The 15,246-nt window shown below is 35.5% G+C and overlaps 2 protein-coding genes and 1 pseudogene across 3 annotated transcripts; 1 reads left to right on the top strand and 2 right to left on the bottom strand.

Annotated features, from left to right (window-relative positions):
- Positions 1 to 5,096: 5,096 nt before the first annotated feature.
- Positions 5,097 to 6,472, top strand: LOC121235753 (annotated as a pseudogene).
- Positions 6,473 to 7,386: 914 nt separating this feature from the next.
- On the bottom strand, positions 7,387 to 9,104 carry LOC121235817 (uncharacterized ENTR1 family protein-like). Of its 2 annotated transcripts, XM_041132242.1 has the most exons (3): positions 8,959 to 9,104; positions 8,754 to 8,818; positions 7,387 to 8,554 (listed from the first exon to the last, which is right to left on the bottom strand). In XM_041132242.1, exon 3 carries the CDS (start codon positions 8,542 to 8,544, stop codon positions 7,975 to 7,977), a length of 570 nt encoding a protein of 189 aa, XP_040988176.1. In that variant the 5' UTR covers positions 8,545 to 8,554; positions 8,754 to 8,818; positions 8,959 to 9,104; the 3' UTR covers positions 7,387 to 7,974. The 2 variants fall into 2 exon arrangements, with proteins under 2 accessions (XP_040988176.1, XP_040988175.1); XM_041132241.1 differs by having other exon boundaries at positions 8,754 to 8,978.
- Positions 9,105 to 11,618: 2,514 nt separating this feature from the next.
- On the bottom strand, positions 11,619 to 13,286 carry LOC121235801 (ATP synthase gamma chain, chloroplastic-like). Its single transcript, XM_041132219.1, has one exon. The coding sequence runs from the start codon at positions 12,866 to 12,868 to the stop codon at positions 11,747 to 11,749; it is 1,122 nt and encodes a 373-aa protein (XP_040988153.1). The 5' UTR covers positions 12,869 to 13,286; the 3' UTR covers positions 11,619 to 11,746.
- Between the last annotated feature and the right edge of the window lie 1,960 nt (positions 13,287 to 15,246).

Genomic DNA, 15,246 nt, shown 5'->3' with positions numbered 1-15,246 from the left:
CTTCCAAAAATTCTCTTATTCCACTCTCGCAAAGCCCCTCTTAATTTTTCAGCTTGAAAGCCAACTTCAAAAGGCCCATTCCCCCCACATCCTCCTTCCAGATACTCCCCACAAAATCATGAAATTCTGGATGCTCTATCCACATTTGTTAAAATCGAAATGGAGAAGGTCCATACAAGAAAGGGTCTGACTGAAATTCAATAAACATTGGCGAATGATCTGACGTTGATCTCGGTAAATAGCAGTTACTCACATTTGGAAATCTTGTCAAGCAACTAGCATTCAATAAACATCTGTCCAATTTTGCTCAGCTTCTTGATAGACCTCTTTGACCATTACACCAAGAGAACCTTCTTTCCAAAGACTTCATGTCCATTAATCCACAATTCTCAATCCAAGAATTAAAATCCTCCATTGCCATTCCCAGACGTGTTTTGCCAACCGACGTTCTGAGTCATCCCTTCTAATATTGAAATCACCTGCAATAATACAAGATTCATTTCCTAGTACTTGACCATTGAGAGACTCCCACACATCTCTCCTTTCCACCATATTACATTTGGCATATACAAAGCAGCAAAGTACACTTGTAACTCCATTACCAACATGAGTTAAAATAAATTGTTCTTTACTTAAAACTAGCTGAACTGAAATATCATTTTGCCAAAGCACCCAAATTTTACCTGCCTCCCCTTCATTAGTAATAAACTTATCCATGTGTAGTAAGCGTAATACATCCTGCACCTTATCAGGCAAGGCAAAAGGTTCCATTAAAGCAACAATTTTCGGTTTTAATTTCTTAACCAAATTTTTTAATCTACCTCTAGAGGTGCCAAGACCTCTAATATTCCATGATAAAATCGGACCAATCATAGAGAAAATTTATTAGGCCGGGCTATCACCCGATTCGAACTACGAACCTTTTGAAACGTTTTCCGAACTCCTTTTTTTCTTAATATCAACACCCTCATTGTCCGTGGCATAATCTCTTTGCTTTGAGAAATTTTTAACATTTAATTCTGTATCCGGTTCATAAACAGAATCCCCATATAAGTGTTCTTCTCAGCATTCTCCTCAGGTATTATCTCCAGTTCCAAATCTGAATCTGTCTAGTCTGCTACCTTTTCAACGTTCAAATCCCTCTCCATTTCAGAAACAGAGTTCCCCCTATTCACGTTTTCATTAGTCTTCACTTCCGGCAACCCCTCAGATTCCAAACTTACAGTACCATTTGTTTTCGTCCCCTCTATTGCCTCTTCTTCTATCTCCTCTACATGATACTCCTTACCTGATAACACATTTTCTTCGCTTGACCTAACATCAGTTCCTTTTCCCTCCAGTACTTCTTGAACTTGTCCCTCCTTTGCACCATCATCTTGTTGCATTATGATTTGATCTTGAGGCGTCTGTGTTAGCGTAACCAACTTTTCACTCGTATTTCCTTGTTCCGTTCCTGATCCCATCATCATCAATCCCTTGCCTTTATCTATATCATCTTTTGGAATAGCTTGTTGATCTGTTTTTGTAGCTTCTATGTCCTTTACATTCTTACATATCCAAACCTTTTCTCCATTTATCCGAGTCTTCAATCTACACGTACGTATGTTATGCCCTTGTACCTTACATTTGGAATAGAACGTTGGGAGAGTCTCATAAAGTACTTCCTATTTTTGTCCCGACCTTGGCATCCCAATCCAGAAAAAAGAAATCGGTTCTTTTGCTGCATCCATCTCTAAGCATAAACGTGCTCCATCCGTGCCAGTAGCACATTTTGTTGGATTGTCTCTTCTAATGTATCGTCCAATCAGAGTAGTTAAAATCTTTAGAATTCATGATAAAAATTTGGTGGAAAACCGAGCAACACTATCTAGACTTAGGACCAGCGAAGGTTCTTCATCTTCATTGAAATCTGCTTTCCAATGAAAAACTCGATATTGAACCCCATTAACCTCACAAGTTTCACGAGAGAGCGCTTTCAAGAAATCATGTTCATTTAACATTCAGATGAAAGCGTTTCTTGATCTTTTCATATCTGAAACCACTGGCATGCATGATAATCCCCAGCAGAGATGAATAAAAGACCGAATCGCGTCTAACGAGGGCCTCTGCCTTAGGAACTTCAGCACAATGGAAAAGCGAACAGGTTCGGCAAATCACTCAATTTCCTCCTTAGAAAACTGAAAACAAATTTTCCCGTCCACGTACTTTGGCCCACGATGGGGCACAGACATTTCAGGTAGAGGTTGCAGAACCATTGAAACCAGTTCAACATAAGAACGTTGACCTGCCTCGACGTTCTTGGTCACCATGGCCCCTCTACGTAAAGAGAACCCGAGGAATCCCAAACTCTTGTTTAACTCACCTCTCAGTTTCTTGGAGCTTTCAAGAAAACCCGAAAAATTCCCAATTAATTTATATTTCAGGTTGTTTCTAGATAATATTTAATACCGCATTTAATGCATTGAGATTCAATATTGTGTCTTTTTTGCTAAATAAGATGAGAATTTTTTAAAACTTCTTAAAACTCCATTTTTCAAATACAAATTAACATATTTTAATTTTTAATATTTTTATCTAATCATTATAACATTTACAAATTGTAAAATAAAACATAAAAAAAGGATACAATTTTTTCAAATTTTAAAATAAAAATTATATTAAAAAAATAATATTCAAGCAGTTTTTTAATTTTATAATAACTTTATTTATTTTTTTGTCTCATCTTTCAAAATCTAATAAAATATCTTAACTTAAATTATTTTACTATTATTTACACATCATTTTAATACTATTTACATAATTATAAAATACTTTAAATGTCCAGACCAGCTGAAAACTTAATGAGATTTTGGAAAACAGTTCTCTCTCTAAGGATAATGCTAGTCCCACCGCTCCCAACTCCCGTTAGTATTTTTTTATTTTTTTTATTTTGTGATTAAGGAAGTATTTTTTTAATGATATTGTGATTTTTTTTAAAAAAGTGTTTAGAAGTGTTGAAAAAAAAAAATGCCAAAATACTAGCTGGAACCAGTGGTAGCTATAGTGCCGCCGTAAAAATTACGGCAAATGATACTTTCACTACTGGTTATTACAATAGAATTTTTCTTTTTTCTTTTTATTTAGTGATTAAGAAAGTATTTTTTTAATAATATCATAATTTTTTATTTTTTAAAAAATATTTAAAAATATAAAAAATTACATGTAAAAAAGATTAAAAAAAAAAATTAATTATACCTAACGGTAACTTCCAACGGAATCTGAAAGCGGTGGACGCAGAACCATCCCTCTTTTAATACAACTTCAACTACTAACAAACCCGAGTTTCTTTTGGTGGTACCTTTCGAATGTGCAAGTCTTCAGAACGAGCCGGCAACAAGGACCCTCAAAGAATTGAGCAGATGCGCGCACTGGTGCGGCACTACTTCGGCTCGTTTTACGCATTTTACATTTATGATTCTATGAACATTCTATGATTCGATCCTTTTCATTTGATAATTGCTAGAATTTTCCTACTCATGTGCCTGAATTTGACGACTTTCCTTTTCATGTGCCTGAAGTTGCGCCCATTATTGTCTTCAAAAATATATCTCTTATTTTAAATTTTAATAATACGCAAACTATGTCTCATGCGTGAAAAATAAATAATCTTATTTCTTCATGTGCTAAAAATATCACAAAAAATACCTTCTTATAATTTTGTTATTTTGTAACTTCTCTGATCTTTTTTATTATTTTTTTGTTCTCACATTTTTATCATATTTTTAAATACTGCCATGCCCGATGGATGGGAGGCTAGCTCTTAAAGTCTCATTTGGATAGTGATATGAGATAAGATGATTTATAAATAGTAGTTAAATGAGTTGAATTAAGATGTTTATGGAGTTTTAAGAAATAAGAAAGAAAAAATTGAATAAAAATATTATAAAGTTAAACTATTTTTAGAATTTAGTTTTTTAATATAATTTTTTATTTTAAGATTTGAAAAAGTTGAATTGTTTTTTTGTTTTGTTCAAAAATTTAGAAAAATTATAATGATTAGATAAAAAAGTAAAAAATTTGAAATTAAAAAATATTTATATTTATAATTTTTAGATATTAAAATGAGATGAATTAAGAATATCTTCCTATCCAAATCAAGTCTTAATATATGTTTGTATATGACATTTTAGGCCCAAGTTCCAAACCTTTGGATACACTGGATAAAGGGATTGCGCTTTGACATCCTTACTTAAGGCCTGGTTTGTTTTCAGAAAATATCTCATCTCATCTCATCTCATCTCACTTCATCATTACAACTTTTTTAAATCCCTACACAAAATAAAATAAACAATTCAACTTTTTCAAATCCCAAAATAAAAATAATATTAAAAAATATATTCTAATAATATTTTATTCAACTTTTTAACTTTAATCTTATCTCATCTCATCTTTGAAAACAAACAAGTCCCGTTGCTCCAACAGCAAGGCCATGGAGTCTTGGACTATATATGCAGCCCAACCAATGGCAAATTTAATTACATTTTAAATAAGAGAAAATATATTTATAATTATGAATTATACAACTGTTATGTAATCGTTTTGAAAAAAATTAATAAAATATAAGACTTATATGAAAAAAAATTAATTTTTTAATAATGAACCCTACTGTTTTTTAAAGCGATTTTACGACATTTATACACTTTACGATTGTACCTAAAATTACTTTTTAAATAATATCAAAGAGTTTTATAATCCATCTAGAAAAAAATTGAAAAACGTTGGTACGTAAGAAAAACCACTCTTAAATTTATGAACTTGCTCTCAGGGGGGAAATAAATTTTTAAAATCCATTTTTTTAGTTGCACACGTGAGAAACATTATAAGTGTGAGAAATGTCACGCTTAATTAATTGGTCGCGAGGTGATACACTTGAATGATTTACAAATAAATAAATAAAATTGACATCTACAAGTCTTCAATTTCATGCACATGGTGGCCAGGATGATTAATTCTGACACGTGCATTTTGTCCACTTGTTACCAAAGCCACCTGAATCGCGTGGTCAGGATTTATTTTTTACCTTTTAAAATGGGGTCCATGATCTGAAAACTAAACATGCATGTTACACGGGTGACCATATCTAAGCGATAAACAAATTGACTTGCAGACACACCACCTCCTCCATTCACGCTATAATTGCCCCCCCCCCCCCCTCATTTTTTTCAACTTTCCCTCACTGTCACTCACCCAGTATTCCACCTAACTCCTCCCAAAATAAAGAAAAAGTAGCTCCATTTCGTTCTTCTTCTTCTTCCTCAGCTAGCTGTTGTTTCTTGCTTCCTTCCCCCCATATATTTTCCTCAGTTCCATGGCTGTGGCTCTCCTCCTCCACCACCTCCTTGATGGCAATCAGACTGTTCATTTTCTGTCAAAATCATGTGCTTGCAGACGGCCATTCACTTTCAGGCCTATAAGGGTCACCATGTCCCATGACCAATCTTATTGGACCTCCATCAATGGTGAGATTAAGGCCCATCTCAAGCAAGCCATTCCGCTACGGCCTCCACTTGAAGTCTTCGAGCCCATGAGCCATTTGGTTTTATCAGCCCCAGAAACCACTGCCCCGGCACTGTGTGTTGCTGCATGTGAGCTCGTCGGCGGCCATCGGGACCAATCCATAGCGACGGCCTCCGCACTCCACCTCATGTATACGGCCTCGTTCGTTCACGAGCAACTTCCATTAACGGACAGGCCTAGGCCCAAGTCCAGGCCCACGACCCAGCATGCTTACAGCCCAAACATAGAGCTTCTCATCCCGGATGCTATGGTTCCTTTTGGGTTTGAGTTATTAGCCAAAGCAGACGACCCCACCCAAAATAACTCGGACCGGATCTTGAGGGTCATGCTCGAGATTGCACGTGCCATGGGTTCACAAGGAATGGTTGAGGGCCAATACCACGAATTGGAATCCTCTTCTCAATGGGACAATGCATGGATTGAGCAAGTGTGCAAGAAGAAAGACGGCGGGTTACACGCATGCGCCGCCACGTGTGGGGCAATACTAGGAGGAGGAGGTGAGGAGGAAATAGAGAAGCTAAGGAGATTTGGTCTATATGTGGGGATGATAAGAGGGATGTCACATGGTATTGGAAGAAAAGAAAAAAGGGTTAGTAAGAGTGGTTGAAGAGCTAAGAAATTTGGCACTCAAGGAATTGGAGGAATTCGAGGGAGAAAAATTCGAGGCAATTTCTAGCTTTGTTAATGCTTGAGATGAGAGGACTTGATGTTGATTTAAGGAGAGAGGAGGAACATATGGGACAGGGCATGACATGGGTTCACACCTCAAAAGTTGTGTCAAACTTGTTTACTTCTATGTCGAACTTAGTTTTGTCGTGAAAAATGTTTGGCCATGATTGTAATCTTCCGAGAACTTACTGCGATTGGTGACTATTTTACTTCTTGCCCTTATAAAAGAACCTGTTTCTATTTGGCATCATGTGATCCCATGAATATTTCCTTGATTTCCAAAATGTTAAAAAATGAGCATATATAGTGGCCAATTAGCAAGTAACAACGTAGTCAATTAGGCTTCATTTGTATGTTGAGTTGAGTTGAGTTATGATGAGTTAAATTATTTATGAATAGTAATGAGTTAAGATGGTAAATTGAATTTTGTGAAGTCCACTTAAGATGAATTTTAGATATATTTTACGGAAAGTTGAAAAAAGTTATAGATTCTGCATATAAAGGAATGTTGAGTTAAAAAGGGTTATGAGTTTTACATGTAAAAAGATTTTGTGTTGAGATAAATTTAATGATTTGAGAGTTAGATGTTTGGATATTAAATTCAGTTTAAAATTAGATTAAACTTACTTCATCTCAATTTAGTTAAAGTAATAGACGGGGTCTAAAAAGGATTCACTTCAACTTGCATAATAAAAAAGGTCAAGAATGGTATGCTGATTAGACAATTGAAAACAAAAATCATTAAAGGTAGAGAAAGTTAAAGGAAGCTTGTTGTTTTCTGTTTAGGCTTGTCTAAAATATTGCAAGGAGCACTGAAAATGAAAGAGACTTATTGTTGCACTCGTATTTTAAGGGGAAAAATATATACACATGATGTTGGTGGCATGTCTTTTTCAATTGTCGAATAATTTTATTATATTTTTGGTTTTGCCTTAGAGATGCTCTCTGGGGCCGCACCCAGTAGCTGAAAAGGGGAGAGAGCTAGGCTAGCCAGTTTATTAAGCCCAGGTCCACCCATCAGTTCTATTTATTACAACCATCATCAATATCATTGATTCATTTCTAAGTTGTTTTTAAGTCTTCTACATAATAAAATTGATAATCACGAACCATCATCCTAAGAGGGAGAGTTTATAAATGTAAATTTTGAATGAAACTAGATCATGATAATGGATAGTCTTATTATCAAGCAATATCTATTTCGACCTATGATTCTATGATACAGAATCCTTAAAATCAGTACATTGTTGTCTTCTTTCAATGCCTTAGCCAACAATCAAGTTAGGGAAGTACTGATCCTTGCCTTCAGCTATCATAGCACAAACCAGAATGCAGGGTTCTGTTGAGATTTGAAAGGTAATGACCATGAATATTAGACCTCCCTTGAAGCTAATTTCGCGTCTAAAACCCTGAGTTGTCAACTGGTTTGCAGGGCTGTATTTTGTTATTTACATGGTTAATCCTCCTAATTAAGTTAAGCATTACCTACATCTGATATTTGTACATTTTTTGGTCCCTCGGTAGCCCCTAAATTTTACTACAATCAAGCTTATCAAAGCAAAGGTGACATGGGAGTGGGGGATCAATTGATTGCTTTTTTACATCAAAATAAATTTCTCATACCCTGAACACAAACCAGAAGAACACCTCCAAAGACTAAAGGAACAACCACAAACTCCCATACCTAAATCTCTGAAAAACAAAAAGCACATGGAATCATGGTCATGGTCATGGAGACAACCTTCCCTGTTATTCAAGGAAACCAGTTTTTGTTAGAACAGCATTCCTAACTTTGCTAAGATCCCTCCCTTTGAGGGTCCTCCCAACACCTTCAAAAACAGAAAAAGAGGATATGTGACTTCTTGCAAGCCTTTTAGCAATGAATTCGTGTGGGGGTAACTTGTAATTGTCCTCATCATCGTCATCATCTTCATCGCTGCCCTGGCCATCATTCAAATCCCCATCATCATCATCATCATCACCATCAACCCATGTATCATACCTGGAGATCTTCTTTGACTTTTTTCCAGAAATCTGTGACCAGTCAGGAATGTTTACAGGTGCTGACTTCTGAACAATTTTTGCTTCATGAGAAGAGCTATTGCTACTGCTGCTGGCTGTAGCTCTTGGTATCATTCTTGAAGCAGTTGGAAGTTGTCTAGGAACAGAAACAGAAGGCTCCTTGGGTTTGCCTACCATGGAAGTAGAATCTGTTGTATCTCTGAGAACAGCCCAAACTTCCTCTTCCTCAAAGTCTCCATCTCTCAAGGACCTCCAGAAACCACTGCTCTGCCTTAATAAACCATATCTATTCTCCATAGATGATTGCCTACAAACCCAAACAGAAAAAAATAGATAAATAAATAACAACTCAAAGCTGCTTCTTTTCACACATGGGTCTCACCCATTTCCACAGTTGATTACACATAAAGGAATTACAAGCTGAGACACACAGAGATTCAAAGATTACTCCAATTGGTTAGCCAATTCATGATGGGGAAAAGCTAGCTGAGAAAACAAGGATCTACCTTTCCCTGAAATTGGATTGAGAACTTCCAAAAGTTGCAACTTTGGTCAGATTCTGAAGCGAAATCTGCAGCATGCGTAAGGAAAGTTAGTTCAAGGAAGACAGTTTATTAGGTATATCACAACTTTCCTGGTTATTTCTATATCCTCGTCACTTCTTTCTTTTTTTCCAGGATGTTTATCTATATTCAGGAATCAGATCCTCACCTTGCGATCTTTGGAGTGATCTTGGACTCAAGTCTTAATGACATGGTCCATTTTATGGAGAGCAAAATTACCCACGGGTACTGAAGGCCGGTACGAAAGCCCTCAAGGGGCAAAGGAATAAGACGGGACTATTTTTGTCTTTCTCGAAATATCCAATGTGACGGGTATTCATTGTATTTCACTTTGGAAACACTCGCTCTTTTTTTACTGACTCTAGTCACTCCCTCGTAAATCTGATTAGTGGGGCGATCTATTGGGATCCTCCCATCCCAGGGTCATGCACAAACGCCAATTGCAAGAAAAGTAGACACAACTCACTGTTGAGATGATTTTAAATAATTTATAAATTATAATATTTTATAGATAAGATATTTTTAAAAGTAAATAGATTAAAATATATATTTATATATATAAAATAGATTAAGATGTGTTTAATTTTAAATTTTTTATACAAAATTAAAAAAGTAATACACATTATCAATGATTGATTTGAGATAAATTAAGATTATATTAACAACCAAACATAATCTTAAGGAAATGAAACATGGGAGTTATGATCATAGATCAGCCGTCCCTATTTAGTATAATAACATTGTAAAAAACATCAAGTTAGAGTATCGTTTGGGCACTAAGCCCTTGCTTCCTAGATTTGGTTTACATTTTTTTCCATTGTATTACCCTAACCCTACTTCTGACTGGCACGCGCATGTGCAAGCTCAGCAAATGTGTACTTTAATTTATGTCAGATATTTGATTTTTCCAGCGAAAGAGGTAGAGTTATGCTAATCAAGCAGATTTGGAAAAGATCGATCTAGTTTGTGTATTGAATTATTATTAAGAATTAGAATATCTCATTATTATTTATTATTTTTTTATTTATTTTTATTATTATTTAATATTATATTATTATTATTTTATTATTATTTATAAAATATTTCAAAATACCTCATTATTCAAACGCAATCTTATGATACGTGGAATTGTATGTGTCCGGGGGTGTGGGTGTGTTGGGCTAAGTTTACAACCTGGTCTAGCATTCTGTTCATATTTTGTTGTAAAAGAAGGTCTACCTAAGATAATCACCGGGGTGACATAATTGTTAAAGAAAAAGCACTCTTAATTCAATTTGTTTGTGCCAAGTTGGGATGATGGCAACACCCACTTCCCCAATATTCACAGTAAATGGATTAGTTACTGCCATGAAAGCATATAAAATGGCAACAAGATTGAAGCAAAAGGACAAGAGTAAAAATTAAAAAGAGAGGAAGAATGCAGTGTACGCAGTTGAAGGGATGCTTTTTCATATTTACATGTAAAAAAAAAAGAAAAAGAAAAAAGCATGCAATAGAAATAGTGTAATGCTCTTTATTATTTTCTCATCATCTTATAATGTGATATTAAATAATTAAATATTTTTTATTATATTTTATTTATAAAATTATTATTTAATATCACGTTATAAGATGATGAGATAATGATAAAAAAAATAATGAATAGATTTATTCATAAATACAATGCGAAAAAGATTAAAAAAAAAAAAAAAAAGAAAGGAATCTCAGTACTCTCGAAGAAAAAGTCATGTGGGTAATAGAACACTTTAGATACGACAAAATTGCTCTGTTAAACAAAAAGACAGAAAAGTGAATAGATTTAAGACAAAGTTGCGGACTGAAAGGGATTTGGTTCCTGGAAGCTCTCATTGTCCAGCAATATTGTGACGCACATGCAACAATTAGGAAGCCGTCATTCATCGTATTCGGCTATTAAATTCAAATTGTATTATAAGACAAAAAACCAGACAAATTAATTTGCAAGACAAACCAATCAGAAGTTTTCTTGCATTCACCAATTCAACATCTTTTGGATTACTTAAAAACAAAGCAAGAGAATCTCGGTGATCTCTTGGGATTCATTCTACTGAGGCGGGACAGACTTTCACCTAGTGTGCACTCCATAAGAGGGGCGGCTGTTAAGTCATTCCAATGTCAAACGAGTGTCTACTCATATTGGCCTCACTTTCCGGAAAGTTCTGACCAAGAATCAGAAAGAAGTCACCTGGTTTCAGTGATATACTTTACTGGCAGAGTTGAATTTTTATTTGACCGACTAATTTTTCTTGGATAGAGAAGATTTCCTTTCAATTAGCATTGATGGGATAGGGCTCGATTCACTTAAAAGCCTATTCCATCAAGGATAAATTCAACTCTGCGGTAACCCCTGCGAGAGAGAGAGAGAGAGAGAGAGAGAGAGAAGGTTTTTCCATTTTTTTTTTTTTTTTTCAATAAGGCTGGCTTGAACTTCCGGTATGCATTGCTTCAGAAAAGCGGCCATACAGTTTGCAGTAGCTCCTTGACATTATATGGCCGACACTCTGAATATATGATTAACGGCTACCCTTGTGCTCGACTCGTGCTTGCTAGACTACCATTCGTTTACAGTGGGTTTGAACAACAACCTTTCAGTACTGTAATTTTTAGCTTTTTAATCAGCATCTGACTGAAGTAATATGAAACAGAATCCTGGATACTGAGATCAAGCTAGGAAAAAGTATATAGTTTGAATTCCGATGAGAAATTCATGGTTTTTTTTTTTTTAAATGCGTGGATCAATCAATTAACAAACGAAATGAGGTGATATAATAAACAAAAGGCACCATATTGTAGAAGATCAAATGTAACGACTTCCAACTTAATTCCATATTCTAGATCTCAATGTGTATAACAACTCAAGATATCATTACAAGAGAAACTGTCTATCAAGATGGCGATATTCGTTACAAGCTTGACAGTCAATCAAGCTGTGTTAGTGCCTCAGCTCCTGCAACAATCTCCAGTAACTCACCAGTAATTTTTGCTTGTCTCTCCCGATTGTAGGCAATTGAAAGAGTCTTCTTCAACTCCACTGCATTATCCGTAGCATTACTCATAGCATTCATCCTAGAGGCGAGCTCACTTGCCAGTGATTCCTGCAATGCCTTCAAAATCTGGCTATTCAAATAAAGAGGCATCATGGCATCAAGAATCTGAACCGGATCCTGCTCAAACTGCATCAGTGGCGATAACTCCATCTTTGCCCTCACACTAGCCCTCTCCCTCTCCACAAAAAACTTCCCCTCCTTAGTTGTCAACCTAAAGAACTCATCCTCCATGGCATCAACACAGTTTCCATTCACATCACAAACAACTCCTCTAGGGGACAATGGAAGCAATGTATGAATCACAGGATCACTCTTAACCAATGACATGAATTTAGTATACACTAGCTCAACCTTATCAACCTCTTCACTGACAAATAGCGAAAATACATCATCTGCAATCGCTTGAGCTTCTTTCACGGTAGGGAAACTCCCTCCTTCAATAAACCTATCCACCAGGACATTATCCCTATGCCTGAAATATGAATTACCCTTCTTGCCAACACTGATCACAGTGTAATCCAATCCAAGATTCTTTAATTCGGAGAGCCGGGTCTCAGCCTTTTTGATAACTAAGTTGTTGAAACTGCCGCAGAGACCCCGATCACCAGTGATAACCACAAGGGCAACTTTCTTGATAGGCCTAACATTTGTTAAAGGAACATCTATGTCTTCTAATTGAAGCTGCTCATTGATGTGGTATAACATTTCTACAAGGGTCTCCGAGAAGGGCCGGCCATTGATGACCGCCTCTTGAGCTCGTCGAACCCTTGCGGCCGCCACGAGCTTCATAGCCTCAGTGATTTTCTGGGTATTTTTTATAGTATCAATCCGCCCTCGGAGTTCACGAACACCACAATAAACTTGGGTTGTTTGCGAAGATTGAGATAGACCGCATGGGAGAGAAATATGGGGTAAAATGCGAAATGGGTTTTGGTGGGAATTAAAAGAAAGCGAAGAAATATTATAAATTGAAGGGTTTGCAGAGACCCACATAGCTATGATAAAGAAAGAAACAATTTTTAATGGGTTCTAGTGATAAAAAGTTCGATTTGTGGTTGTGTTTGGGTCACTGTAAAACCTGTTGCTGGTGAAAAAGAAAGGTGTGGGGCAAATGGAAGGATTTTAGCAACTTAGCCTGGGTTTTCTACAACAACATAGATATTTGAGCTTTGAAGATTTTAGGTTTTAGAAAATGTGATTTGAGAAGGGAATCTGAAGGATCTTACCCGGAGGAGATTGTGGAGTACTGGTTCTGCACTCCCCGGCAGGACTAACACACCAATCTGTGTCTGGACAGTCTGATCAATTTGAGGGACTGTTTGGCTAGCGTGATAATCCAGGCAAAGAAGAAAGGAAGGAGGAACATATATTGACAAGAACTAGATAAAAATGAACCTGAAAGGCGTGACGTTTAAGTGACAAAAGTGGAGTAATCACCCTACCCTAACATGATATCAGAAATTATTTATTATATTTTATTTATTAACTTAATGTCACACTTTATCACAATTTTATCAGTTCTGGAGAGCAGCTGAGATTTTAGCATCCTAGGCTAAATTTATTTTTAAAATTTAGTTAATATCACATTTTTTTATATTTATCTATTTCATTTAAATTCAATTTTTATATTAAATTATTTATTCACTCTTTATATAATAATAAAATATTATTAATTTAATATTTTTTTTATTTAATTTATTTTTATCACATTTTATATTTCTACTAATTAAATGTTAATAATAATTATATTTTAATTAAATTAATATTAAAAAATTATATTTTTAAAAGTCATTTAATGCTAATAATAAAAAATATTTAATTAAACTCATTTAAAATTCTATCTAAATTTCTTAATTACAAATCAAATAATATTTTTATTTAGAATGAGAAACTAATATTTTAATATTTATTTGGAATGAGAAATTAATATTTTAATATTTGATAAATGGTTCTTTATATTGGACTAACTATTATAGTAAGAGTTTAAATTATTTTAAATTTGTCCAATTCAGATAGTTTTGACATTAATTATTTAGCCAATCTCCTCGTTTCGCCAAACGAATGAGGATGCACTCGAGAGCAAGAATGAGCCACTACCTAGAAACGAACGAAAGCCATTTCACAAGAGTGAAAAAGCCCCAAGCTCTGCATCTCGTTCCCAAGCTGTGAGCTCACCGTGAAACGTTCCTAAGGCCACCGACGTAACTGCTCCGTGCTCACCTCGGCGCACCAACGTTCACGGTAAGTTTATATACTTATACACTACAATGCACAAGCAATAATCAGACTGTCAACAACTAGATGAGAGACAGAAAATGGGCCCGCCAAATATTGAAGTGCAAAATTCAAAACCAAATTCCAAAAATGAAATCTATTTGGTTGCAGAGAAAAGTATAGAACGCCAACTGAAACAAAGATCCTGACAACTTAACCCTCAACCCAATCATGGAAGTTCCCCAGATATCAAAATTTACCAAAAGTCCTCAGCAACCAAATAGACTAATAACCCAAAAGGAAGAAAACTTTATAAGTAAAGAACTCTCAGAGAAAGAATCAGAGAGAAGTTGGCTTTTCAAACGAAGAAATGTGAGCCAATGAACTGCATACTTGGGATTGGGATATAAGGGAGATAAGCACGAGTTCAATAAATCATAGAAACCCTAGATCATAGATATCAAACTAAATCATTGAAAACAGATTAATAATAGGAGCTCACGGCAAGTGTTGAAAATAGGTACCGACGAGATGGACCTATGAGAGGAACGCCTCCAGTGGGTGACACTGCCTTCGCAGGTCACGGGAAGAAAATTTGGGTTTATATTTCTGGAGCCCTAGTTTGGTCATTTTGAATTGTGCCAGCGTGACCAATGTGCGCAGTGCGTTAAAAAAAATTCTGCTAGGTACAAGCGAATTTGCAGACTGATATGGGTACGATGGTGACGTGGACAATATTGTCAGATGTTAATATTTAGAGGAAAAAAAAAAAAAGGAGAAAAAGAAAAAAAACTAAGAGAAGAGAGAAGAGCTTCTTCTTCTCGTCTTTGAGAAACTCTATCTGCACATGAGTTTGCAAAATCTCTCTGTTCATCTTCTCCATTTGTTGCTGTAGATTTTTATCTTCATCTTCTCCATCTGCTGAAACATTTTCTCTGTAGATCTCTTGGGACCCTTTCTTTCTTCACTCCATTGCATTAAGTCCACATAGTTCTTTTTTTTTTTTTTTTTGGATTCTAGCGGGTAATATGTTTGTCATTCTATTTCAATCAATACTCATAATTTACCAGTTTTTTGCCTCTCAGACGTACACTTTTTTGTATTCTATTTTTTCACTGCTTGCTTGAGTAGGAAATGTTTGGAGTGGGAAACAGATA

The sequence above is a fragment of the Juglans microcarpa x Juglans regia genome, chromosome 6D (genome assembly GCF_004785595.1).
Source record: "Juglans microcarpa x Juglans regia isolate MS1-56 chromosome 6D, Jm3101_v1.0, whole genome shotgun sequence".
Lineage (NCBI taxonomy): Eukaryota > Viridiplantae > Streptophyta > Magnoliopsida > Fagales > Juglandaceae > Juglans > Juglans microcarpa x Juglans regia.
The sequence above is the reverse complement of the archived record's forward strand: the minus strand, read 5'-3'. Positions and strand labels throughout refer to the sequence as shown.